This window comes from Dermacentor albipictus, chromosome 6, assembly GCF_038994185.2.
Source record: "Dermacentor albipictus isolate Rhodes 1998 colony chromosome 6, USDA_Dalb.pri_finalv2, whole genome shotgun sequence".
In the NCBI taxonomy this organism is placed as follows: Eukaryota; Metazoa; Arthropoda; class Arachnida; order Ixodida; family Ixodidae; genus Dermacentor; species Dermacentor albipictus.
Genome location: NC_091826.1, coordinates 62,197,840 through 62,224,069, shown reverse-complemented (window position 1 = coordinate 62,224,069; position 26,230 = coordinate 62,197,840). Strand labels below are relative to the sequence as shown.

General features: G+C 52.4%; 1 protein-coding gene across 1 annotated transcript in view; it reads right to left on the bottom strand.

Moving 5' to 3' along the window:
* LOC135896590 (caveolin-1-like) overlaps positions 1 to 26,230 on the bottom strand; it is a 95,449-nt gene that overhangs the window by 26,855 nt on the left and 42,364 nt on the right. Inside the window, exon 2 of the mRNA XM_065425052.2 lies at positions 24,070 to 24,583. Within this exon, the coding sequence (XP_065281124.1) occupies positions 24,070 to 24,480 (411 nt within the window). The 5' untranslated portion in view covers positions 24,481 to 24,583. The remainder of the gene's footprint in view (positions 1 to 24,069; positions 24,584 to 26,230) is intronic.

Genomic DNA, 26,230 nt, shown 5'->3' with positions numbered 1-26,230 from the left:
TGTGCGTGTGTTCCCTGCATTGACGAAGAAAGGAAAAGCGCCGCTAAAGAAAGTCGCTGAGAACGAATAAAACAAGTTGAAAAAGAAAAAAAAAAGAGAGCGCGAAAGACGGGTCGCGTAACAGCGGTTGGGAGAAACGGAGGGGGTCACCGCATTCCTCCACCGCCAACATTTTTGTGTCGGTCACACGTGTTCCCCAGCTAGCTCCGTCGGGCAAACTGCGAGACCGTGGGAAAAAATATAGAAGCGCCCCCCCTCCCCCCCCCCCCCCCCGCAGCGAAGTGTAGCACCTCGAAACTTCAAATATATATGACGCATGCCTCTCCCCAGTTCACCCCCCCCCCCCCCCCCCAGAAAAGAACTCCTCCCTCCTTAGCCGCACTCCGCGCCCGACCAATTCGTCTTGCCTTACGAGAGACGCTTCGCTCCACAACGGACTGCGCCCTCGCTTTTCATTTGCTATCGGAAAGCTGTTTCTTGCGGGTGTTTTTATCGTGGCATTGTTACTACTTTAATCCACAACTTTTTTTTTTTTTTTTAGTGTTTCTAACGGGCCAGTTTCGCCCGTTTACTGTCCTTTTCTTTCCCTCTCTTCCTTTCGCTGATGGATACGTCTTCTTAGCAGCGCGATTTGCAGCGTTTCTTCCTCCTTTTTGTACTCTCTTTGCGCGCTCCACTTCCCAATCGCCCTTCGGATCTTTCTCTCTGTCAGCACGGAAAGGCTGCAGCCTGCAATAGTGCACCATCAAATGAAGACGTGAACAGATTCATAGGTAGCGAATTAGCTGAACTGTAAAAAAAAAAAAGGGGGGGGGGGGAGGTTCTGTAAAAGTCTTAACAAATATTTAAAAGCAGACAAAAACCGGAAAGTTCATTTGTTTTCGGTGCTGTTGAGTGCCCGACTTCTGACCCTCCGTTCCTCCCTCGGCACACGTGATAGGTCTGAACTATTGTCAATCCTTTCTGCATTAAGGTGTACATGGTCACTCAAACAAATATTTTTTTTTCAGTTACTCATGTGTATTGTCCACTGTCTTATAGGACCCTGCTCGCTGCAATAATTGTCTGCCAACTCGAGCAGCGCACATCCTTCAGCTTGGCAATGCAGCGCGATGGTGGCACATACATCCTTACGGGGACGTCGATGGTGACGCCAGCATACCCACGAGAGAGCCAGCAACCTTACGCGAGTTGACGCCCGCCCTTTCGCCGGTCATCTTACAAATTATCGGCTCGCGTGCGCCGATCCGTCACGGAGAGGCTGCGGAAAGAGAGGCGCCCTAGCAGCGCCCCGATAAAGCGACCCTGCCAGCGGGAACGCGCCAGATCTCGCGATCATGATGACGCCCGGCAACGGAGCTGGGCTTCTCGTACCTCGGCAAGTGCGAATCACCGCGTCCCCCGCTTCCTCCGCGGGGACCGCAAACAGACGAACGAAAAAAAGTGCAGCGCAGCTGAGATTGGAAGGGGAGAAAAAATAAGGAAAGGCAAATACAGACACGCCCCCCCCTCCCCCCTCCTCCGGGAGTATATGGTTGGGCTCGCGAGGTTGGCGACAAAAGAAGCCGAAGGCATAGGATATATCAGCGGGGCACTGTGGAATGTTAAAGGCTCTATTCCAGGTGCACGCGGTCCTTCGAAGCAGCTTCAAACAGAACTCGAAGTGAGAAGGGGGGAGGGGGGGAGGGAGGTGGGTTCGAGGTGAAGGAGTAGCGTAAGAGAGCGTTGAGGTATGAAAAGAAAACCCGAAACGGGCATGAAGCGAACGAAAGAGAGCGGGAACGCTGTATGGGGCATCAAGGGTGGACCGTGCCAGCCGCTTTCCGCGAATCGAAGAACAGTCCATCACTCCGCTGCCATCTCGCGGGGAGAGTGGCGTAGTGGGGTGGTGTCTCCGCTCGGACGGCGAAAAATGGCGAGTCCGGAGGAGGGGTTGGCTACCCCCGGTGGAAGGCAGCGGCGAGGGAAGGTGGGCCAGCATGGCGCGTTGGTTGCTCGCCCAGGGGGCAAGGTCGCTTCGCAGCTTCCCCTTCCTCCATTAAGTGGAAGCGTGAGGGAAGCAGGCAGCCCTGCTTAGTTAACGACGAGCCTGGACTCCGGACAGGGGCGCGGTGACTACAGATGCCGATGCTCTGAATGACGCCACAGAAGGTTCCCTATTGCCTCTTAATGTGCAGCACAGATACCGTCTCCCTCACCCTTCCCAACGCCTCCTTTTTTTCTATCTTTTCTTTGGTGCATGACGCAAGTGCAGGTTCTTGCGCTCCTTGCTTGAGCTATTTGTCTTTGCTCGTCTTCTCTCTCTCTCTCTCTGCATCACTGCCAAAACACTCTCCGGACACCAAGCCTGCCTAAAAGGAAGCGCGCTAAGATCGACGCTCGTCACGCCATCTGGTGCGACGCGCTTCGCCCCATTCTGCGATGTGCGACTTGCCGCATGCGGCGATTCGGGACACATGGTACGAATGACCGAGCGGCGGCTAGCTCCGCCCAGAACCGGCGCCCCTGCCTGCGTGGAAGTTTGGAATGCTGCATAACTTCGAACAGAAAGTGAAAGCAAACGTATTTGCACAGCTCTCTTGTTTGGAACAAACGATGACAATATAAACACGCCCATGGAAGCACTGTAGACGTGTTTCCACAAGGCCGCGTTAGCAGTAACGGCTCCTTTGACAGCCGCCGATGGCTGTGCCGGCAGGCACAGCTCGCTCGGCCACCGAATCCGACACCGGTGGCGCTTGTGACACGATCGCCGATCGCTTGCAGCTCGTAAAACGAAGCGTCTATGTTAGTCGGCACAACGTGTACGCAGTTATCCTACGCTTATATTGCAGCACATTTGATTTCATTGGCGCCGACAGAAGCGAACGAGCATGCCAGGCGAGCTTGCGATCGCTGGGAGACCGTGTAGGCCTAGCTCGCCGGCCGTCTATCCGAGGCCGAGGGCCCATGCCGATGCGTCCGCAGCTCGTAATTAAGCGCCTAAATTCATCAGCACAATCAATGCTTGAACATTTATGTTTTTCTTAAGTGAAAATACGGTTAGTTTTCTCGGTGCCGTTAGTAGCGATAAGTAAACACGCCACTCAGGCGAGCCGCTTCGTATAGACGATTGCTGGCGCATCTGCGCTGACGGCGTCCGTTTACTATATCGCACGACGTTTCATAACATGCACTCTTTTGAGGCCACTTTATTCTATAAGTTATTTCGTGTCAGAAACAAATTGCTGCTTATTTATGTGCCGACGTCAGCGGCGAAAGAGGCCCTCGTTTCGACCAGGGAGAAAAAAAACAGACATGATCGGAGCGGCGAGGCGCTCGCTCGCCGGCTCCGCCCCGTCGGGTCTATGACGTGACCGTGACGTTCGCGCTACCTGCGCTGTCATTGGCTGCGGTCGCCCGACCGATGCGGCGGTCGCACGAGAATATTCAGCAAGTTGGTCGCATGCGCGGCGTGCGATTCGGCGCCGCGTGCGGGGGATTTGGTTGAGAACCTGTTGAGTGCGGCTGCCGGTGCGAATAGTCGTACGACCGATCGCACGGAAAATCGCACCATGTGTCTCCCGCATTATGCGGGAGACACATGGTGCGGTTTTCCGTGCGATCAGTCGTACGGCGCGTCGTGTGCGACTTGCCGCATGCGGCGATTCGGGACACATGGTACGAATGACCGAGCGGCGGCTAGCTCCGCCCAGAACCGGCGCCCCTGCGTGGAAGTTCGGAATGCTGCATAACTTCGAACAGAAAGTGAAGGCAAACGTATTTGCACAGCTCTCTTGTTTGGAACAAACGATGACAATATAAACACGCCTATGGAAGCACTGTAGACGTGTTTCCACAAGGCCGCGTTAGCAGTAACGGCTCCTTTGACAGCCGCCGACGGCTATATGGAGCCGGCAGGCACAGCTCGCTCGGCCATCGAATCCGACACCGGTGGCGCTTGTGACACGATCGCCGATCGCTTGCAGCTCGTAAAACGAAGCATCTATGTTAGTCGGCACAACGTGTACACAGTTATCCTACGCTTATATTGTAGCACATTTGATTTCATTGGCGCCGACAGAAGCGAACGAGCATGCCAGGCGAGCTTGCGATCGCTGGGAGACCGTGTAGGCCTAGCTCGCCGGCCGTCTATCCGAGGCCGAGGGCCCATGCCGATGCGTCCGCAGCTCGTAATTAAGCGCCTAAATTCATCAGCACAATCAATGCCTGAACATTTATGTTTTTCCTAAGTGAAAATACGGTTAGTTTTCTCGGTGCCGTTAGTAGCGATGAGTAAACACGCCAGTCAGGCGAGCCGCTTCGTATAGACGGTTGCTGGCGCATCTGCGCTGACGGCGTCCGTTTACTATATCGCACGACGTTTTATAACATGCACTCTTTTGAGGCCACTTTATTCTATAAGTTATTTCGTGTCAGAAACAAATTGCAGCTTACTTATGTGCCGCCGTCAGCGGCGAAAGAAGCCTTCGTTTCGACCAGGGAGAAAAAAAAACAGACATGATCGGAGCGGCGAGGCGCTCGCTGCCGGCTCCGCCCCGTCGGGTCTATGACGTGGCCGTGACGTTCGCGCTACCGGCGCTGTCATTGGCTGCGGTCGCCGACCGATGCGGCAGTCGCACGACAATATTCAGCAAGTTGGTCGCATGCGCGGCGTGCGATCCGACGCCGCATGCGGCGGATGCTGTTGGGAAACCGTTGAGTGCGGCAGCCGATGCGAATGGTCGTACGACTGATCGCACGGAAAATCGCACCATGTGTCTCCCGCCTTACGCGGCGGCGAGCTGCGAACACCCGTGTTTTCCTCGGTGCACCTTCGTGCGGGCGCTAGCGAGGTTTCGTTGTGCATTTTTCGGTCACTGGAGCGAGGAACTCTAACAGCGCGTGACGCTTTGATCACTGTGGTTTGAGAGTACTACGCGCGCTCTAAGGTACAACAAAGGCGCAGCCATGCCGAACAGAAGGGTGAAACGATGAGCTATGTTTACACTCGAGGATCGGCCCCACCCCCCTACACCCCCGATCCTGCGCCGTGTGTATCAATGCGGAAGAAAGTAATAAATTCTGGCAATAAAGCGAGGAGGCTGGGGAACTAAACACACACGCACACACACACTGAGTCGAAGGTGACACAGAAGTTCTCTGCATCCTCGATACGTTGCCGGCCGTGTGTGGAGTTTCGAGGAAAAAAAAGAAAAGAAGGGAGCAGCCGCCAGCGAGAGATTAGCCTACTTTTTCAGCAGGCCGCGAACTTGGAAAGCGATCTCGGCATTATCGATGCCAGCGTTCAGTGACACGCTCGGACGCCCATGCCCCAGGAGGTCACTTGCTATCAAAAGTGCCCGCGCTGTCATTTCTTAATGCGCTGGAAGCGTGCCCTAGAAAAGCGTCGCCCAGTGTAAGCCAGTAAGGCTAAGCTACCTGAACTAAACTCGGGTGTGCGATCTATGCACGCGCATATATTTAAATTTCTTTTGTTATTTTTCAGTTGCTTTCCGTCTTGTTTTGCATATAGCCTAGTCTTATAAGGAATTCTCAAAAGACTGACTTTACCGCGTATGCATAAAGGAATTCGGGCAATCGCAAGTAATGAAAGAAGGTGGACAAGGCGGGGCTAGACCGCTGTGGCGTAGCATGGATGTGGAACGAAACCCACAGCGAGGGTCCTAAACATGCATAACTGCAGAGGGGAACGCTGTTGGACAAAGGAGAATAGCAGAACAGCACACGCGGGAAGAAGTAAAAATCGGTGCTTATTCGTGATTATAGCAAAAAAGCTCCGCGTGTGCTGCATATATGCTGCACTGGTAAGATCTCTCTATTTATTTGTTATGACCTTCCAGTAATGCCCAATTTTTCACGCCCTTAAGCTTTTCAGACGCCCCATGTTGGCTTCGCTCGTCGGTGAGCTGTAGTTAAACAAGTCGATCCACGATTTTCAGACTAGTGTCGATCGAGCTTGCTTCCATCAGTGAGTGCGATATCCCTTCGAAGTCCACATGGAATGAAAAATAACTCCATAGTTTATTTGTTTGTTTGTTCTGCACTGGGGTGAGGGGTCTCTCTTCCACCTGACGTAGTAAAGCGACACACGTGGGATGCTTTTCATGCATCAACCAGACGACAGGTGGCTAACGTGACGTCATCGTAAGCTACCCTTCGGCGCCCCCCGCTACAAGCGGCATTTCCGATTGCTGAATGGCTGCCCTTTTGCAACGTGAACTTGCTCGGGAATAGCTGGCAGCCGAAATAGCCCACTCGTCGAAATCGGCGCACTTTGGGGGGCGCAAAGGCCACGCGACGAGCACGTGTTCTGTATCGATATCTGCGAAGACGAACGTACGGCGGACGCAACCAATCTTCGGTACCTGCGGCTACTACAGCCGGCATTTCTGAATGACTCGTCGTTTACTATACGCGAACGTGGCAGCCGAAATAGCTCCCGCTCGTCAAGATGCCATATACGCAAGCCGCTGCCAAACGTCACGTGACGCGCACGTGTTCCACACATCGACGTCGGCGAGATGATTGGACCCCCGAGACAAGGCACGCGCGGCTTTCTCCGCCATCGACGGCAGGCGCGGTGACGAAAAACGAACGCTGACAGGACTCTCGACAACAACGTCAATCGGGGAAGAAAGACAGGTCCTGCCATTCGGCGTTGTCCGTCTATAGCGTTATGCGTATGAAGATATACACCAGCACGCCGCACTAACAATGAGAAGAAAGAAAAAGGCAATGACACACGGTTCGTGCGGTTTCTCATGTTTAAGAGAACAGTCTCAAAACAGCGTTAGTTCGTACTCTCTCTCTCTCGTCACTCGTTGTGCCTGCCACACGTGACCGTGCTTCCGCTCACGTAAACGGCGACTCCCCGACATGCGCGCACAGGCAGCACACTGACGTCTGGAACACTCGACACGAGCGCCGCCGATGGTCGTGACCGACCGCCGGTTTAATCCCGGCAGCCCAGAGGAGGCTATTTTTAGCCCGCGCGTACACAAACGGTCTGGAGAATGCGCACGGCCCGGACTACGGGCCCCGGGAGCATAGCGAAGGGCTTGCACTCGGGCCCGCAATTTGGCGAGGGTGCAACGAGCCGAACCAGTTCGTGTATACACACTGAAGTCGTATACGCGCAACCCGAGGAACGTTTCTTGCACTCCCCTGCGTTACGTCAGAGAGCGAACAATGCGAGCCTGCACTCACCGTATAGAAAGAGGGAGAAAGAGACTCGGCAGATACTCCGTTTGGGCGGCGGGGAGTTTGAATCTTTTTTGTGTGTTTTGCACGCGGGCTCGGGGTTCCGTCAGCTGGTCCTTGTTAACGCGCGGGTTCTTCGACCTCAGGCTGGCACGGCCCGCGCCTCCCGGCGTTGTCTGGACAATCGGAATTTTCCTTGGCCGGCTCACGTATCCGGATGTGTATACGCCGCTGTCAAACGACTCGGGTTATTGGAGAAAGCACTTAGCGAACTGTCCGTGACGTTGTTTAGGGCGCACCGCATATACTTATATATAATGTGGCTAATTTCGTGCATTGCGGCGAACGCTACTGGGTATCAGCGAGCCAGGGGGAACAACCGGCTGTTTCTCAAGATAGCCTTCTATATATATATACTTTTATATGAGAGTGTATGGTCTCAAACATGGAAGGAGGGGTTGTTCATCCTGCTCCGCTAATCCTCCCGTTGATACTCTCATTTCCGCTGGGGCGCCGCGCACGAACAGATTAGCAGGGGACAACGGACAAGGCAGTTCTGGTACCTCACTCTTGTGCTTGGCTGGCGCCACCCTATAACTTATAGTTGCGCCGGGTGGTATTAGCCACACCCGAGTAGAATCAGGGTGCGCTCTGGAAGAGCAGCCAGTGTTCGCCTCGCAAGCTATAAACCACCGTCTCATCCAACGGTGTATTGTGTTTTTTTCTGACGGGCACTTTGGAAATCACGAAATTCCAACGAGAAGGACACACGTCGCGTTCGAGTGTTCAATTACCATCTATAGCTCATCTCGATGTAAAGCCTGTTGGCAGACAAAAATTTAAAGCTCACGTGGTATAGAAGAGTGCGTTTTATAGAAGAGCACGCCACGTTCAGATGCACACCCCATAGAGCAACATAGAGGAGTCGCTGTTTTCGACGCACGGAAGCCGGATCTGACATCCGAACCCCAAAACGACTGGCGTGTCAGTACGTTTGACCCGTCATGTGCGGCCTCCAACCGCCCAGCCTGTATAACCAACCACAGATGAGGACAAAGCTGGAAGCGCCAAAGTAATCACCCGCGAACCAGAAGGGAAGGAACACGCCATGTCAGCCTCAGTTCATCGCAATTACATTATGCGTGTCGAAAGACGCGCAGAGTTAGGTGGTACAGGACAAAACGACTCTATACAGCCGCGCAGACAAAAGAATTCGTAGAGGTTAATTTCGTACAGCACGCCGAAGCAAGCGTCCGCGTCTTAACAGAGAGCGCGCGCCCATTGCGTGCGTGCGAACGGGGCGCGCCCTGGCGGCGTCGTCCGGCACATGCTCCCATTTCGGCCTCCCTACAGCAGCGCGTGCGAATCGGCAGAAAAAGGCCACGGGGCGCTTCATCAAGGCCTGTCATAATTTGGCATTAGAAAGCGCACTACGAGAGCGGGGCACTCGTAGGAGGGGTGTACGCGGCGATGTAGGAATGGAGATCTAGCTCGCCGCCGGCGCTGTGCTCTCCTCTTCCCTGCAGGTGACGTCGCGGGCGGCGCGCGCGAGGCGCCTCTGGCCTCTGGGTGCGCATCGCTACGCATCGCGCCTCGTCGCTGAGTGGCGCTGGCGCGCGCCTGCTGGAACAATGAGCGAGAGCTCGCGCGTACATGGGCCGCATTTTTCGCAGCAGTAATTTGCGCTGGAGCGCGGGTCAACCTTTGGCCGCGAGGATTCGTGAAAGGAATGACATAAGCGTGCTGTCTGACTCTTCACACGCACATATACACAAAAAGCAAAGTGACAGCTCACCGCTACGTGCACACTATTCAACAGCCATCGCCATCGTGATCATCATGTTTTAAGCACTCTGCGGGCCAAATGCAACTCCCGTGTTTGCAAGAGTGGACAACCTGACCTGGTCCATTCGCGGCTTCGAAAAAAAGCAGTTGTAGTAAGTTAACTGGCACGTAAGCCTCCCTCTCCTTCACCCCATTACCCGTTTTAGCGCTCTTTAACTTTTGGAATTGTAAGCCAAAAAAGGGGGGGGGAGGGGGAAATCGACGTATCCAAAGCAACTGGTGCTGACATCGCAAAGTCTCTGGATGGATTTTCAAAACATTCAGCGACTCCGGCTTTCACTAGGATGTGTTGAACTCCCAGGAACTCAAACGTACAAGCGGAATACACAAATGAACGCAGAGAGAGAGAGAGAAATTAACAATGCAGGAATTTTGAGCGCTTAGCACTCATTTTTACCCTGCGTTCGTCTCCGTGTTGGGCAGTTAAGCTTTCCAGAGGCGTCGCATTCATCATCATCATAATCACATCATCATCACCACAATAATAATAACAATAATGTTTTACGTTCATTGCAGGACAAAAGTCTCTCTCCCACCGATCTCCAATCACCATTGTCTTGCATCAGCTGACGCCATCGCACGCCTGCAGAATTTCCTAATTTCATCACACCGCCTAGTTCATTCCTCGACTGAGCTTTCCCTTCCCTTGCGAGTTGTATGAGCGTAAATGCGGTACACGAGCATTACAACGCGCGCATACGGAAAGGCACGCGGTCATTCTTTCACCGCCGTTTTGCTCGGGTGGGCGCGCGATTGCCAAAATTAGCCATGCAGCGTCGCTTCCTTGCGATATACGAGCGGGTGCTGCAGGGTCACGTGCGCTCCATATGTCGAGCAGAGACGAGGCTGGCCCCCTCCTTGTCTGAAGTGACCCCGGGTAACAACGACGTAATGGCCTTCGGTACAGAACTGTCAAGAGGCGGTACATATCGTTCTCGAAAACAAAACAATTGCCGCATATTTTAGTCCGCTGCCGACGTCGGTGGCTCCGCACTCCGGCAGTTAATTCCCGTTTTCCGCGTTATCATTTCTTTCAGTCAGTTTTCTTTGTCCCGTCGCCAGCGACAAGCGTACGCTTATGAGTCATGGCACTTGGCACAAACCGCTAAGCATCTTGAACGGTCGCTGTTAACATTTTAAAGTCGAGGAGCAGACGGGGGCGCACGCGACGTTGGATTTAGCGCAATGCGCGCATCACTCGTGAACTACATGAAGCGTATTTCCGGCGTATTTGCCGCGTCGTGTCGCGTCGCCCGGCGTCAACAGGTACATTTTGCAATGCGCGGCTGCGTATATCCTCGCGCGACATTTCGGAGAGAAGGTATAGAATTCTCGCACACCACGGTGGAAAGTACCGCGTGGTACATGTTCTTACTATCAAAAAGCACGCATCCCACAGACAGGAACAAGATGTAAGCGGTGCTGTGAAGTGGAACACAGTGCATCGCGTTTGTATCGTAAGCGGTGCGCTAATTACCCCGAAGCAACGTCCATATTTTCCTTCTTCTTCTTTACTTTTTTCCAGACAGCGATTAGGCTTGAGGAAACGCGCGCGCTAAAGCACTCAGGCTTCGTACGATAAGGGAAGGAGAGAAAAATGAGAGAGTAAGAAAGCAGCCAGGAAAACTCTTTCACGGCGACCACCAATGTCGAAATCTAGGTAGCCTTCTATTTCTTCTTTATCTTTCTTTCCTCGTCTATTTGCTTATCGCCATCCTCCCCACGCCCGCGCGAAGCAATTGCGTCAACGGACACCACTGCAGTACATACCAAGCTCATATACTATGCCACTTCTCCGCGGGGCCGGAAATCCTCCCCCCGTTCCGTCGTCCGCGAAGACGCCGCAACACGCTGTCGCGCGGGCCAAGCCCTCCCTCCTCCTCACTCTTCTTTCTCTTACCTCTTTATCAGAACGCACACTCACGCACGTGCGCCCAAATTCGGGCTCACGCGGAGCCCACGCCGCTGGAAGCATAAAGAGGCGGCGGCGCTAGGCGGCATCAAGGCACATCGCCGTGGCCGGCCACCCCGCGGCGCGCGTGTCGGAAGTGCCGTCTCCTCCTGGCCGCGACCGAGGAAGAAGCACGGCGAGTCACTGACCCTGAAAGATCGCTTGCTCGCCTCCTTTCCTCCTAATTTCTCTCTCTCTCGAAGTTGCCCACTCCAATAAACCGGGCCGCGCGGTTTGCACGTACACGCGAAACCACGGGAACGTAAAGCTTAATTAACGAATTAAATGTGCGCGCCCATCTGAAGTGTTAGCTGCCACCTTTGAAGAGAAGGCAAAGTCATTTGCACTGCTTTACAGGTTCTTGGTAGATGCGAGTGCGACTTGTTTTTACGAACGCACACTACACGTCAATTCGGCCCTTCGTATTCCAATGGAAGGGAAGTGTAGCAGGAGGCGGCAGAAAGTTAGGTGGGCGGATGAGATTAAGAAGTTTGCAGGGACAACGCGGCCACAATTAGTACATGACCGGGGTAGTTGGAGAAGTATGGGAGAGGCCTTTGCCCTGCAGTGGGCGTAATCAGGCTGATGATGATCATGACAGGTCCTTGGTAGATGTGAGTGCGACTTGCTTTTACGAACGCACACTACACGTCAATTCGGCCCTTCGTATTCCAATGGAAGGGAAGTGTAGCAGGGGGCGGCAGAAAGTTAGGTGGGCGGATGAGATTAAGAAGTTTGCAGGGACAACGCGGCCACAATTAGTACATGACCGGGGTAGTTGGAGAAGTATGGGAGAGGCCTTTGCCCTGCAGTGGGCGTAATCAGGCTGATGATGATCATGACAGGTCCTTGGTAGATGTGAGTGCGACTTGCTTTTACGAACGCACACTACACGTCAATTCGGCCCTTCGTATTCCAATGGAAGGGAAGTGTAGCAGGGGGCGGCAGAAAGTTAGGTGGGCGGATGAGATTAAGAAGTTTGCAGGGACAACGCGGCCACAATTAGTACATGACCGGGGTAGTTGGAGAAGTATGGGAGAGGCCTTTGCCCTGCAGTGGGCGTAATCAGGCTGATGATGATCATGACAGGTCCTTGGTAGATGTGAGTGCGACTTGCTTTTACGAACGCACACTACACGTCAATTCGGCCCTTCGTATTCCAATGGAAGGGAAGTGTAGCAGGGGGCGGCAGAAAGTTAGGTGGGCGGATGAGATTAAGAAGTTTGCAGGGACAACGCGGCCACAATTAGTACATGACCGGGGTAGTTGGAGAAGTATGGGAGAGGCCTTTGCCCTGCAGTGGGCGTAATCAGGCTGATGATGATCATGACAGGTCCTTGGTAGATGTGAGTGCGACTTGCTTTTACGAACGCACACCACACGTCAATTCGGCCCTTCGTAAACAGTTCCAAAAGAGATCTTCAGTCTGTCGTCAACTTTGATTTAGTTACTTTTTTGGGGAGTTTGCTCGTTCGCGTGACTGATTTCATACAGCCGCTGCATGTAAAACGCCGGAGCTACCAGATCAATCACCACTCGACCAGGTCAGCTCCCAGCTAATCGGGAAGTTGAGCAAGTTCCGCTGTACGTGCTTTGGCAGAAGCGTTGGTCGGCCATTTATTAAACGCTGTTGGGCATTTAAAAAGGCAAAAGAACGTAACTGAGAAGCACAAACAGCCTCATTCTCTGCATTCTACGGTTTCTCTCTCTCTTCCAATTCTGACGTCACGTTTCGCTGAATTACTCTCGTGACGGAATGAGATGCGTATGACAACACTGTTCCCGGGGGTGTTTCCGTGTTTACATGTGCACCCTCTCTTCCCAGGAAAAATCGTGCGTAGTACGAGGCGCGTGGAATGCCGCGTGCCGTGAAAGACAGCTGACCTCCGCGCTACAGCGTCGGATCGTGAGAGTGTACACACGCATGAACCCAGGAGGATAGGCATGCCGAAATACGGTGTGTACGATTACAGAAGGAAAAAACAAAAACAATGACACGTGACCACTTTGCGGAGCGGAGGATCCGCCCGCTCCTGGACTCCTGCTGAGCTACGACCTTTTCATAGCGTTTTGAGAAATCACGCGTTGTTCACGTGTGCCCCCCTCCCCCACCCTCCTCGTCATCTATTTTGCTATTTGTGTTTGCAGCGGGGTCTCGTCTCGGCGCACGTTATTGGCGGAACCTTATTTAAGGACGGGTGTCGCAGCCGCAGCTCATATTTCGCTCGAACGGGCTCAGAGTTGAGGGCCAGAGTTATGGCACCGGACCAAAGAGGTTCAAAAGGTTCGGACGGCTTGCGCAACGATGACGGCCGCTGACCTCAACTGCGGTGGTCAACGTTCCCGGCCGAGTGCCTTGCCTTGCGTACTTCTTCTCTGCGACAGCCTCGTAATAACCGCCAGCCTTCCTCGCTCGAAAAGAACCGAGTAGTCGATATACGTTCGCTGTCGTCCAAAGCACGCCTATATGTACTGCAACGACACACACTTCTTTTCGGCAGAAGAGAGTCATTGTGCTTCGGGAATTCTGAAGCGAGGTCCAGGGAACGAAAAAAAAAAATAATAAAATTAGCACTCACAGAAACATACCTGGTGGTCAAGCAATTCCCGTCTGCTGCCTAGAACACCCACGTGGAAGCTTTAGATCTGCGCCCACTAAAGTTATGTGTATGCGCAGTAAGCCTCAAGGAACGCCCACGACGAGTTATGTGTTCTCGGAGTCGTGCCCTTCCGTCTTATGCGCGCTGATGTTTACGCCGCTGCCATCGCTTTCTCGATCCTTTCGAGCTGTCCTACCAGAACGACGAAAGATCGCATAACTTTTTTTTTTCCCCAGCTAATAAGGAATTAATCAAAGATTAATTGCCACGTGCAGCACTTTGGTGTTGAGACACACTGAAGCTTATAGCTCCCTCCAGTGCGGAGGCATACGCTCCGCCTAGGACACTGCGGTGTGGCGTTTTTTACAGCCTCTAGGCAAGCTTGCTGATCATCGCGAGGTCGTAGACCCGTGGGTTCGACTCCCCGAATAAGTACAAGTTCCTCCTCAACAACGAAGTTCGTTTTTTCGAGGGAACGCAGCGCGCGCGGACTACCTTTGTAGTTTTCTGGTGCGATGAGGTGCGATTTTTTTTTTCTTCCGTTAATCCACTCAAGATTGTGCTATAATAAGGGTCAGTGTGCAGGGACACATGAACGATCTTGATCGCGTAATATGCGTACAATCAATGCAGCCCCAAGACCTTCCCATTTCATTCGCATGACCAAAGCCAAAGGACGATCGCAAAGTCTGAAACAAACATAATAAGCGAGCAAGCTTGGCAGATCTCCGCAAAACTTATCTATAATTATCTCTGTTTCCTCTTTCTAATTGGTTCCTATACAACAAAACAAACCGCCTGCTGCGACGATTCCGCACCGTTGCCTCCTAAAACGTCTAAGACACCCAGGGGTGCTATTCTCGAGATTGTCAGAGTGTCAAATTCCACCACGTCCCGCAAGAACCGCAAGAACAGACAATGGCCTGCGGCCCGCAAAAGCATAGCCTTTGAGATCTGTTCGTGTTATCCAGAGAAAATCATCGCTGGGGTGCGCGCTGCCGTTGCTTTCCGCGCCTTCCTCATTGTCGACGGCACCCCATGTGCGCAAGATCCGGAAACGTAATAGCCGAGATGGTCGCCGTCCTCTATAAGCAGTCCCCAGCTCGGGCGACGTCGTTCACCGACGCTTCGACGCTGCACGTGCACGGTAGCACGCGCTCGCTCTCAAGATGCGTGACGCGCGCGTCACGTTTTGGTGGTTATGGCGCGCCCTGCGCGCAATCAACGAACGACAGCCGGCGGGGACCGCAGCGCGTCCCAGACAAACCTGGCGTGTCCGCGAGAACGGTCCGTTGCGTTCGCCCGCGTGGGGGCGTCCCCTTGTGGAGAGGCGTTGAACCGCGAATTCGCTTTGTCCATCTGTCGACGTGCCGTCTGTTTGCGCAGCCGCAACGGCGGCATTTCCACAGAACAGCCGCAGCGGCGCGGCCGGCTTTGGGCTTCGGCTTAGGCTGGGCTCGACCCAGGATCAAGCCGAGCGTGCAGGTGTTCGGCGCCATGACGGCGTCGCGGCGCAATTTTTTTTTTTCGGACTACCAGACAGACGCCCCCGCGTCTGTCTTTGAATAGAACCATTCCATTCTTGGTAGTAGTCTCAACCCTTCTGTTACCATAGCAACGCACTCGTCGACTCGAACAACGCGTCTGCAATGGTTACACAGGTGACGCTTCGTCAGTTTCTTGCGAATGACAGCAATCACGGGGTCACGTCCAGCGCTATACGGATGAGATGGCAGTTCCTGCACGCCATTCTGTCATCGTACTGTCCTACTCCGTCGCATATCCTGCTTGCGAAGGCCTGTGCACACAACGAATATATCGTTTTTATTTTTTAGCCGAAATGCCGAGAAATGCTAATAATATGTGTGCGCAGAAAGTCCAACAAACATGTTCCTGCCTAGCAAAAGTGCTAACGTACGTGTCCTTGATATAGGGTTCATTCAACTTGTCCAAAAGAAGCCAAATCGCAAATCCCGCTTTTTCTCCCACCTCTTCTGTGACCGCTTCCTCCTTACTCTCGCATCTGACGTGCAGGTGGTTCACATTCAACAAATTGCGTGTATGCCCTGCACTGCACGCGAGCCCCGCGGGAAAGCCGACTGTGGTGTTTGACTGTAGGCTTTTGAGTGTGTGTAGCTAGCACCCGGTGAAACCGTGGGAAAGTCGAGCCATGGATACAACATGACGCGATGCGAATACGCGGATTTAACCACAGAGCGCGTCGCAGTTTCCTCAGTCTACTTTCGTTTATTTATTTATTTATTTATTTTATTTTCGGAGTGCTTGAGTGCGCTTGAGTGTGCACGCGTGCTTGCAAGTCGGTGTGCGAGAGAAAAGGGGAGTCGGAGTGATGGCAGTATCCGATGCATTCATTATTATTATTTGCATACGCGCCCGCTTTCATGACAACTTTCACTTCATTTTTTATTTTATGGCTTCGTTTTATTGTTTCTATATGTCTTTGCTGAGATACTCCTCTCCGCTAAAATAGAAAACGCGGGCGCGATTCTTTTCTCACTGTCTCATTTTATGATCAATCATGTATGTGTTGCATTTGTACTTTACCTTCTGTCTTCTAGCGGTAGGTGTGATCGGCCGTCACGTGACTACTATCGCTTAGACAACGAAGGCCTCTAAAGTTCATTGACTAACCAGAAAGCTACAGTACTCTTCGCTTTCATAGAGTGCACGACGCGCACTCTAATGCGAACCACCGAAAGTTCCGGGTGTCATGTGACCTGCTCCCTTGTGACGGCTTTCGCACTATGCTTCTGAAACGGTGTCATAAGGCGCTAGCAGAAGGGAAAAAGATAAAGCAACAATAGCCAAAGCGTCACTCTCTATCCGTACATATACAACTCCCGGTGCCGACGTGTCGACGTGAAATTTAAAACGTCCTGCGCATCAGCGTGAGCAGACGTACACAAAGTTACCAACCGACAACCAGACGGCGGAGTTCTCGACTTTCCCAGACGACAGAGACCAGCAAGATATAAAACGCGTCGCTGACAGGCAGAAGAAGCAGGCGATCTTGCGTACGCAAACATATGGGGGAAAAAAAGAAAAAGAAAGAAAACAGAACTGTGCGCGGCTTTATACCGTATCACGACCTGGCGAGCTGCAGACGGTTCATCCGTCGTCTGCTTCTGACGCGCAAAAAGTTTGCGCAGATTTTTCGGAGACGAAACAAGGCCCGGAGGGAGCGGACTCGTTTTGTTAGCCCAGTTTTTCTAAATGTATTCGTTTTTGGACAGCGGGTGATTTATGACGTCGTCGGATGGGCAGGCCTGTTAGCTTAGACGTGAGAAGCGGTGTTTCGAAGAGCATGGAGGTCCCGGTTCTCACGCTATAACTGCAGCTTTAAGGCTATAAAACAGCGGTCCGGTTTGCGTGATTGTCAGTGTATACTTCGAAGTCGTGGTTACTTCCATCGCGATCTCTTATTACTTTCCTCTTGCTCGCATGGCATAAAGTAAACTTTACGTATCATCACAGACCATCTGAGCAGTTTCGTCATTAGATATAAATTATTAATTCAGTCACGATAAATGATAAGAGCGTTGTTTAGTCTAACGTACTTGACGAACATTTTCGCCAGGCTGTGGTCATTGCAGGCACATAGCACGCACTTTTGGAGGTAATTCAAGATCGCTGGGTGAGGCCTTCGTCTTGCACTGGAGGACATAAATGATGATGACGCTCACGATGATTCGAGTGTGCGGAGATTCGATTGATTGGTGGTTTGCTCCTGCGGAAGCGCAATATACAATTACTGCTGTCGTACTTAGCATTCTCCTTCAGCGTCCTCCCATAAGTTGACGCCAAGAAAAAAAAAAGAAACGTGGATATATACAGTACGCTCGATAGCAACAGAGAATATGTAGTCATGGAAAAAAATGAAATGCGAACAAGGAAACGACGAAGTAGAACGCCTTTGTCAAGTAAGAACTCGCCTCTTCGCCAGATACGGTGTAGGCCTCACTAAACGCACACGCTGAAATCCAACTGAAGTGATTGGCGAAAGAAGAAAGAACGCGTTATAGTTAACCCTAACTTGTCCGTGACTGTAAGGTGCTCACCGGAGCGCACACACCTAAAGAGCTGTAGAGCTGTTCAGCTCGGCCTAACGAAAGAAAAGAAGGAGTGGCGGGGTTGAACTATGAGCGACAGCTGCGAACAGCTAAAAACTGTGACGATGAAGAAACGTGTCGTGAAGACGAGTCGGAAGAGTGGAGCGACGCTGTTGACCGAGCGTGACGGCCACCGAAGCACAGCCAAGCGGCCCCCGTTCAGGCTCGAAGGTGGCGCCGACGGGACGGCAGCGTCCGACCGACTCAACAAGTTACCCGCGTAGCGCGATAAGTAAAAGGAACAAAAATAAATAAAAAGAAGCACGCCACCAAACAAAAGAAAGAAAGAAAGAAAGAAAGAAAGAAAGAAAGAAAGAAAGAAAGAAAGAAAGAAAGAAACAACGAATATGTGGTGCAGATGCTATGACAAAAAAAAAAATGAAAAGGGACAATATGCTTTGAAGCTGCCGGGGACCTTCCCCGCGCTCCCCGACAAAGAGACCCCCGACAAAGAGGTTCAAAGGCGTCAATGGAAGGAGCAGAAAAGGAGGGGTTCACATTTCGCCTCTGCAGACGGCAAGGGAGGTTGCTGCCATCCTGGTGGCCAAAGAAAACATGTAAGATCAGAAGACCAGCGACAAGCCAGATCGACGATCGGGGACTGACGCCTATATGTACCGTTAGTCCAGACGATGGTGATGAACTGTTGCGCGCACCGGAAGGGGTTTTCATATAGGAAAAGCACGGGCACTGTCCGTTTGCGTCTTGCATTTGGCCGATTTGGCCTATTGCACAACTGCATGCCACGGTGTCCAGAATGTGTTGGGCGACCTCGTGTGCGACACAGTTACAAATCGGCTTTCGTTTTTATAAGTCTGAACGATGTCCTTCAGCACCCAGAGAACGTTCGGCAGGTGCCGCATTACGTAGTGGTGCTTTTCATTTTGCATTCCTTTTTTAACTTCATCATCGACTGGCAGGACGCCTGTTGCGATAAGTGATAAGAAAAGAACATATTCAGTGGAAAAGTATCCTTTCATCGGGCGGCTTTAGGACACCGTGTACGTTACCAGGCGTCAAACCCAAAGTGCCGATGAAGCGATAGAAGACAAGGTGAAACACAGGAGCCCGTAAAAAAAAAAAAGTAATAATAATAATTCAAACGTAACTATCGGACGCCAGTTGTTCTCCGGGGCATTCGCTTCCTTTCGATGACAAGTTCAATGCCGCTGGCGGCAACACCGTGACGTCACCGACTGGCAAACCTATCCCCCATCCTTCCAGGTCCCCGCCGCACCGACCGTCGCACCCGAAGCACGTGTTCGACGCGTCACGGTCCGAACTCGGAGTTATCTCGCATCCCCTTTCCTTCCGGTGTCAACTTCAAGCCGTTTTTTTTTTCCTCCCCAACTGGGACGTCCCACGCACCGACTCGTGTGCCTTCAAGCAGTGTATCTCGACAAGCGCAACACAGCCCGACCTTTCACGACACGTCGAGGCTGCTACATGCGCCGCTAAGCTCCCGCGGAACACACACACGCCGACCGAAAAGATTGATAGAGCACACGAGGACCCCCTTCTTCCCCGTCCCTCCTACGACCGCCTACACCTCTGCGCATGTAGTCTATAAAAGCAGGGGGGGTCAACGAGCGTACCCTCTCGTACCGGCGTTTCCTTTTGTACTTCCCGCAGTCCGTTTCACACGTCCCTGCGCCCGAACACGTTCTCGTGCATACGAGATCTACGCCCTCGATAACTCCTCTCCTTTTATTTCTTCTTCTCCTTCCCTTATCTAGCGGCCGTCTCGCATTCGTGCCAACGCCGGCGAATTCAATATGCGCGTCGCGTGCTGGCTTGCTCCTTATATACGACGCGCACAAGCTGAGCAGAGAGCCGAGCCGACGCAAACCGCATTGCGCGAGGGCAGTGAGTAGCCCGTGCACGAGGGTGTCAATGTGCTTTTCGGTCTTATCTTTTCTTTCTTTATCGTTTTATTTTCTTTCTGATACGAGGCGAATATCTCACGCAGGAGCGACTCTCAAGGAGCTTCGATAAGAGCAACATGGAGGTACGAGACGCCGGAGAAAGAGAGAGAGAGAGAGAGAGAGAGAGACGCAAACGCAACGGGCTCGGCCGTGTCCTGTGAATGCAGGCGTAACGAAGTCGTGCCGGCGCGGTGATGGACTGCGGGCGCCAGCTTCGGAGAAAGAGGCCTCCTTTACTTGGAGAGTTTGCCGGCCATCGTGATGTCTGCCGGCTGCCTTGGTTGGGGGCTGTTTAACGTATTACCGCACCGCTCCGGACCGGCCGAGAATAAAGGGATTCTCCCGGTGTGTGTGGCGAAGAAAGAGCCGCGGAACGGCGCTGCCCCACCGAGAACCGCCGGTCACGCTGGTTAATTCGACCGCATTTTAGTTGTGTGCAGTGGGTGTCTTAACGCACCCTATATTGTAACACTGAGAGATAAGTGAGCGAGTTGGGAGTGGTATTCGTAGCAGCTTTATGTAGCGCGAGATGACACACAAACAAAAGGATAAGCATGCAGATTGCGCCGCGGCTTTCGGCGACGAACGCGGCCCCTGTAAACGGTCACGCAGCCGCGGTTGCGTACCTCGCCGAGAAGAGGGCAAGTTTTATTCGAGCGCGGTATTCTCGAGCGACGAGCTTCGGCGATTCTATCAATTTCACGAGATTCCGCGGGAATTGGCGGCGGACGCGTCGAAGTAGACGTCCGAAAGCGCGCCTGGTATACATACTGTGCGAATATCGCGAGCTGTGGCATAAAACGCTAGAAGCACTGTCGGTCGTACGTACGCCAACGCGTCAGGTGCAGAGTCACGCGAAACCTCGCGGAAGCGATCCTGTCCCCAAAACAGCGACAACTCTGCGAGACGGCCGACGACGACCATGACACGCCGAATCGCGGGGAGGTAAGTAAGCAAACAAGGGGAGAACTGACAACGCATGCGCAAATACGACGCAGAAACTCCGTCAGACATCTATGCCGCCTGCAAACCCCAGCCTCCCATTCAGGAAGACCGACGTGGACGTCGGGCCTTCGAGCTTCCCCACAATAGTCAACGCGTCTCTAAAACCCCTTAAACTTCGTATAGTAGTGACACTCTCCTCCTCCGTCTTCACTTCTCGTTTCTTCCTCTTTCACGCTCCCTCTTCGACCGTGGCGCCGCCTACACTGCTCGAGCGTAGCAACGGCGCCAACATGCGCTCCTCGCCGTTCCGTAGACGCTTCTCGAGCAAAAATGGCGCTGATGCACGGCGCGAGGGCCCACGTGATGATATTAGGCCAATAGCGACGCGGCGTCTGCCTCGGCCAGAGCGCGCGAGGAGGAGGCGGCATTCTTCAAAGCGTGGCAGTACTTTACAAAGTTTAAGGGTTTTACGCGTCTCACGTCTGTCGCGCCCTCTCCCGGCGGCCGTCCGTTCAACGCAACGCGTGGCCGATCCACCGCGCGGTTTTGACGTCCGCGCGTTGCCTCACTCCGGAGACTGCTGGCGCGCGTAGCCGCAGCCGCAGCGGCGCGCGACGTCAGTGGCCGCGGATGAACCCCAAGCGCGCTCGACCGGGCCCACGTCGTCGTTCTCCAGAGCGCTGCAGCTGCGGCGCGTGCGTCGTCCCTGCGTATTTCCATCCGCCCACGGCGCTCGACCCAATCGTGACCGGTTTGAGCGAAAAGGGCTGCTATTTTTCCTCCTGCCTCCGCCGACACTACGCACTGTACGTGCGGTGTGGCCACACCAGCACCCCCCCCACCCCCTCCCTGCCATCCTGGCCTGATCTGGACATAGGCAGCTGCAGGCCTGTCGCCGCAGGCGTCATATATAACAACATATACACGCGCTCTTGCGTGATCTTCGAGTCACTTGCATGTGTGTATATATATAGGGGAACTGGGAGGCGGGGCCCACCGAAGAAACAAGCCTGTCTCTTCAGACATTTTCTTTTTGCCTTGCCTCGCTTGCAATCTAATATGTAGTGGACAGGCGCTGCTCGCCGGCCCTCCGTGAGTTTTTTTGGAACGTAAACAAAGCCGTAAAGAAGAGAAGAGGATCGAGGCATCCAGGTCAAATCCTTGTTCGCGCGGGATCGCCGAAAAGCCTCTCCGGGCGGCGGCGGCGAACGAAGTGGAGCGAAATTACGCGAGAAACATGCGTGCATAGCACGCAAGAGCACGGTGCACCCGCTTACCCTGACCTCGACCAACGAGTGAACTAAAAAAAAAGAAATAAAAAAATAAAGACATGTACACGTCTTGGTTTATGGGCAGGTCACCAAGCCCGTGAAATGTGCGCCTTCGTGCACGAACGCTCAAATAATTGAGACGTGTGTACAGGCAGCCGGTTTTGTTGATGGGCAACGACATAAAAGCACATCTGAGGAGCAGACGTACATAAACACTGGCTACTGAACATATATATATATATGGCTATAGCCGTGAGAGACGCATCCACTGTGATCGCTGTTTGCGTTTAACGTCATGTTTGCCACAAAGGTCTCGTAAACATTTATGCAAGGGGCAAGAAAGGAAAGAAAAAAGAACGCAAGAAAAAAACACAAATAAAGAATTCAAGGTCATTCCGCCCCGCGAAGGTGGATGACCGGCGGAGCTGTAAACATCGTCGTAAGAAAACTTGTGTAAAGACTTTATTGCATCACTCACTACTTCTCAACACTACTGCTCACTTATTGTCACTTAGTAAGGACGGTCGCAATGGCTTTGTGTGCGCTATGACATACACTGAGCGGCATGCTCGCAAATGCAAACACACTCATCGATAAATGTCAAATCGATGCACCTAACGCCGCCGGGCCGAGGTCGGTTGGGCAGGATCGGTGTGGCGTCACAAGCGATGCGTCTGCAACACGAAACGCGTAGACCACTCCCTTTTCGGTGCCGGCACATCCACATTGAAATCACCCACAACAGCCACAGGGGTATAGCCATCGCAACCAACCCACGCAAAGTGAGTAGCCATGAACCTTCCGGGGCTATGGGCCATTGCATTTTTTGCTTGCTTTATTTACGGGGGTATGAGCCAATGATGATGATGGACAGTTTTCGACATTCTGTTATTTAAGTTGTATGCGTGATTAGAAAGACTTGACTTTGCTCGACTTTGCTGAGTGCTTGTAGCCTCTGCCTTACGGGGCTATCAGCCATTGCAGTTTTTGCTTGCTAACAAGAGTGCAAGCCACTGATGATGAATGTATTTCTATGCGGACACGAAAATTCTGTGGTACCCTAGCTATATGCAGGTCCGCTGTAAAATAAACGAAAGAAAAAAAGACTGAAAGAAAAAAGGAAGGCGTTTCCTCCAGAGGGAACAGGCGCTAAGTTTACAAGGCTTGTAACTGGGAGGAGCTGCTTGTAATTCGCCAGTCGCCTTCGCTGGTATGCCAAACACCACGATTAACCATCGCCTGACCTTATAAATTCTGACGTAATAAAGCGTTTTTGTGAAAATATGGGCTCAGAAGAATACGCAGCTTGTTCAATTCCGTCACAGACATCTAACGTCGTCGCCAGAATCCAACTCACTGAGCTCTATCTCAAGTTCTGAACCACCTATATACTCTCCTGGCAATAGCGCTCTGTCGAGCACTAACTTCAGAATTTTCGATAAATACGAAATTTCAGAAAACGTGACGGCATTGTCCAGAAATCGTACCAGCATAAGGGATTTCGCCTCGAATTTGCGGATAGGAAGCGAAGTTGCAACTAGACGAGCCGAAGCATACTTATTACCGAAGCAGAGCAAATGAACAAAGGGGACAACTCTTGGAGAGACGATTAGAGAAATGCCCCGCTTTCTTAGTGGTCGTAAACCCGCAATGGCTTTCGAATTGAACTCTCTGATTCGGTGACGACATTGCTCGTAACCTGCATGTCTCGCGATACTTTCAGTCATATACTAAACGGCCGGTAGTTATATGGAACCGTGCGCAAAACCATTACATGACAAGTTGCGCACGGCCAGAAAAGAAGAAGAAAAAAAGAAAACATTAGAATGGCATCGATCCTCCTTCCGTTTCCTGCAACAGTTGAGGAAGTAAAAGAAAAGAAAGCTCTCCTTCCGCGACGATGATTAGACTTAGACTAGAAAAACAAACGTATGCCAACTCTGTATACCAACCCTGTATGCCAACTCTTTTTTTGTAAAAACTATCGCTCAGTGGAATAGACTGTCATGTGAACAGGTGTGCAGTGAGAATCAAGATGTATTCTTTTCATGCTTGTAAGCCCCCTGCTGTAACGCTTTCGGGCTAAGCGGGGATATGTTTGAATAAAGAATAAAGAATAGAGACAAAAGGATAACTTCATAAGTCACGCGACATGACGTAGATAGCAGTCCCGTGACGAAGAGCCGACGAAACACTCACGTTCACGCTGTCGTTGACGTGCTTCTCGTCCCGGTCCAGCAGGTTGAGACCGATGGTGAGGGTCTCGACGCACGACGGCGAACGCTTGTGCGACGCCTTCTTCTCCTTCTTCTCCTTCTTCTCCTTGGCCTTCTTGTCCTTGCCCTTCTTGTCCTTCTTGGAGGAGGCTCCCTCGGCGTCCGACTCGGCGGCCTCCTTGCCGCCGGCGTCCGAGCCGGGCTCGGCCGTGGCCGCGTTCGAGTCCTCGCCCTTGGAGCCCGAGTCGCCTCCCTTGAGCTCGAGCTCGATCTTCTCCTTGGCCTCCTCGGCCGCCTTGACGTCGCCGCCGCCCACGTCCTCGAGCAGCGGAAGCGTCGACTCGTTCAGGTTGGCACGCGAGCCCGACCGGGAGCTCTTGTCTTTGGACTCCATTGACGTGTTAGGTTGGGGCTACTGTCGAGGACACTGGGTCTAGAGGTCAGCGAACTTCCTCGGCGATGTCCGGGTTGTACCGTGTTCCTGGTGACAGTATCACCTGCACATAAGAGAAGGCGGCAGCGGTAAGCATACGGTCCGCATAAACTGCACGGAACTGTTTCATCTAGTAGCAATAGCATCCCTGACAGTAAAGCTATAGTAGTAGTAGCAGCAGTAGTAGTTGTTGCTCTGATTGTACTGGTATCACGCTATTAAAGGGCACTGCAAACAAACAGGGGCGGTACATGAGAAGCGACACATTAGCTCGTTGTGCTCGCGCAAAACATTACCCTTCGCCCTTGTCCAATCCTTTCGTTTCATTTTCATTGATACGATAAATGATACACACGTGCAGTACATGAGTACATAATCAGACGTAGCGAAGTAAGAACCTGTCGGAGGACATGGCAGAGTAGGCAATCCGTCTCGCAGATAAGCTGTTGCACATGATCCTTGTCGCTTTTCGTAGAGCCCGTTTCTGTTTGTGTGACTGATTTCTTGCTGTTTACTTGCTTTTTTTTTGTTCGGTCGTTCGTTTGTACGTTTTAGCAGCGCGGTTCAGTGAAAGAGGTTTTACGCTAGCACTGTTCGTAAGAGCGGATCCTAGTCAACCGTGATGCCATGCGTATTATCAGCGAAGGCGACCGGGAAAATGTCGAAACTACTCTTACGGAAGGTTTACCGGCCTATTTACTCCTAACTATAGCACACACGGCTCCATCGTTAGCAGGCTTGACTCCTTTGACCAGGATCCTCGGACCACTTGCTCTCCGAAAAACAACCCTCCAATCTGCGCCTCTTCGTTGCGCAAAGCATCTTGCAGGGTTCGCTGGGCGTACTTCCTTTGGTTTCATGGTCCGTGTCGTATGTAACATTCTGGGGAGCGTAGCGGCAAAAGCGTCGACGCAATTTCGGCGTCTCCGAACGACGCGCTGTCTTGTGGCGGCTCGCAATGGAGGAGGAACTGGAGGGAGCGTTGGGGGAGGGAGGGAGAGGGGGAGGCAACGGAGCGGCCTTGCGACTCGTGCTCATCGGGCGTACATCCGGCGCCTCTAACCGTGCCGAGTGCCCGACGTGCCGGCAGATATACCGCGTTTGCCCGAGCATTGTCCCTGGAGTGTTTGTAAGCTCTTTAGGCTCTTACTTCCCTTTTTATTTATTAATTTTTTATGGCCGGCAGGTTACTGTTATCACGAAACGCAGTTGGCGTATACTGCAAATCATAGTGACCGCAAAAAAGACGGGGACAGAGGAAAAAAACAGATAAACAGCACGGGCGGTTTATATGTGTTTTCTTCCTCTGTCCCCGTCTCTTTTGCGGTCAATATGATTTGCAGTAAATACCAACTAGGCCAAACTGAAGTTCTTCTGTGGCGTATACTGACTCGCGCAAACTGAGCTTTACATCATCATCATCATCATCATCATCATCATCATCATCATCATCATCATCATCACACGATGTCTTGACCTCCCTGGCGAACGTTCGGGGACTTCCTTCCGAACTTCGTTCCGAAGAACTTCGCTAAGGAATATTGTCGCGACAGTCTTGTATTTAGGGGTATAACACATAGCAACATAAGAGTAATTTATCTCCCACTCCCATGCAAGATACGTTCATATGAGAAAAATAGGTGACGATTCCTATACAATAGGCAGAACAGCAAATCACAGAGTCTACAGTAACAGGATGGGTACACGCCAC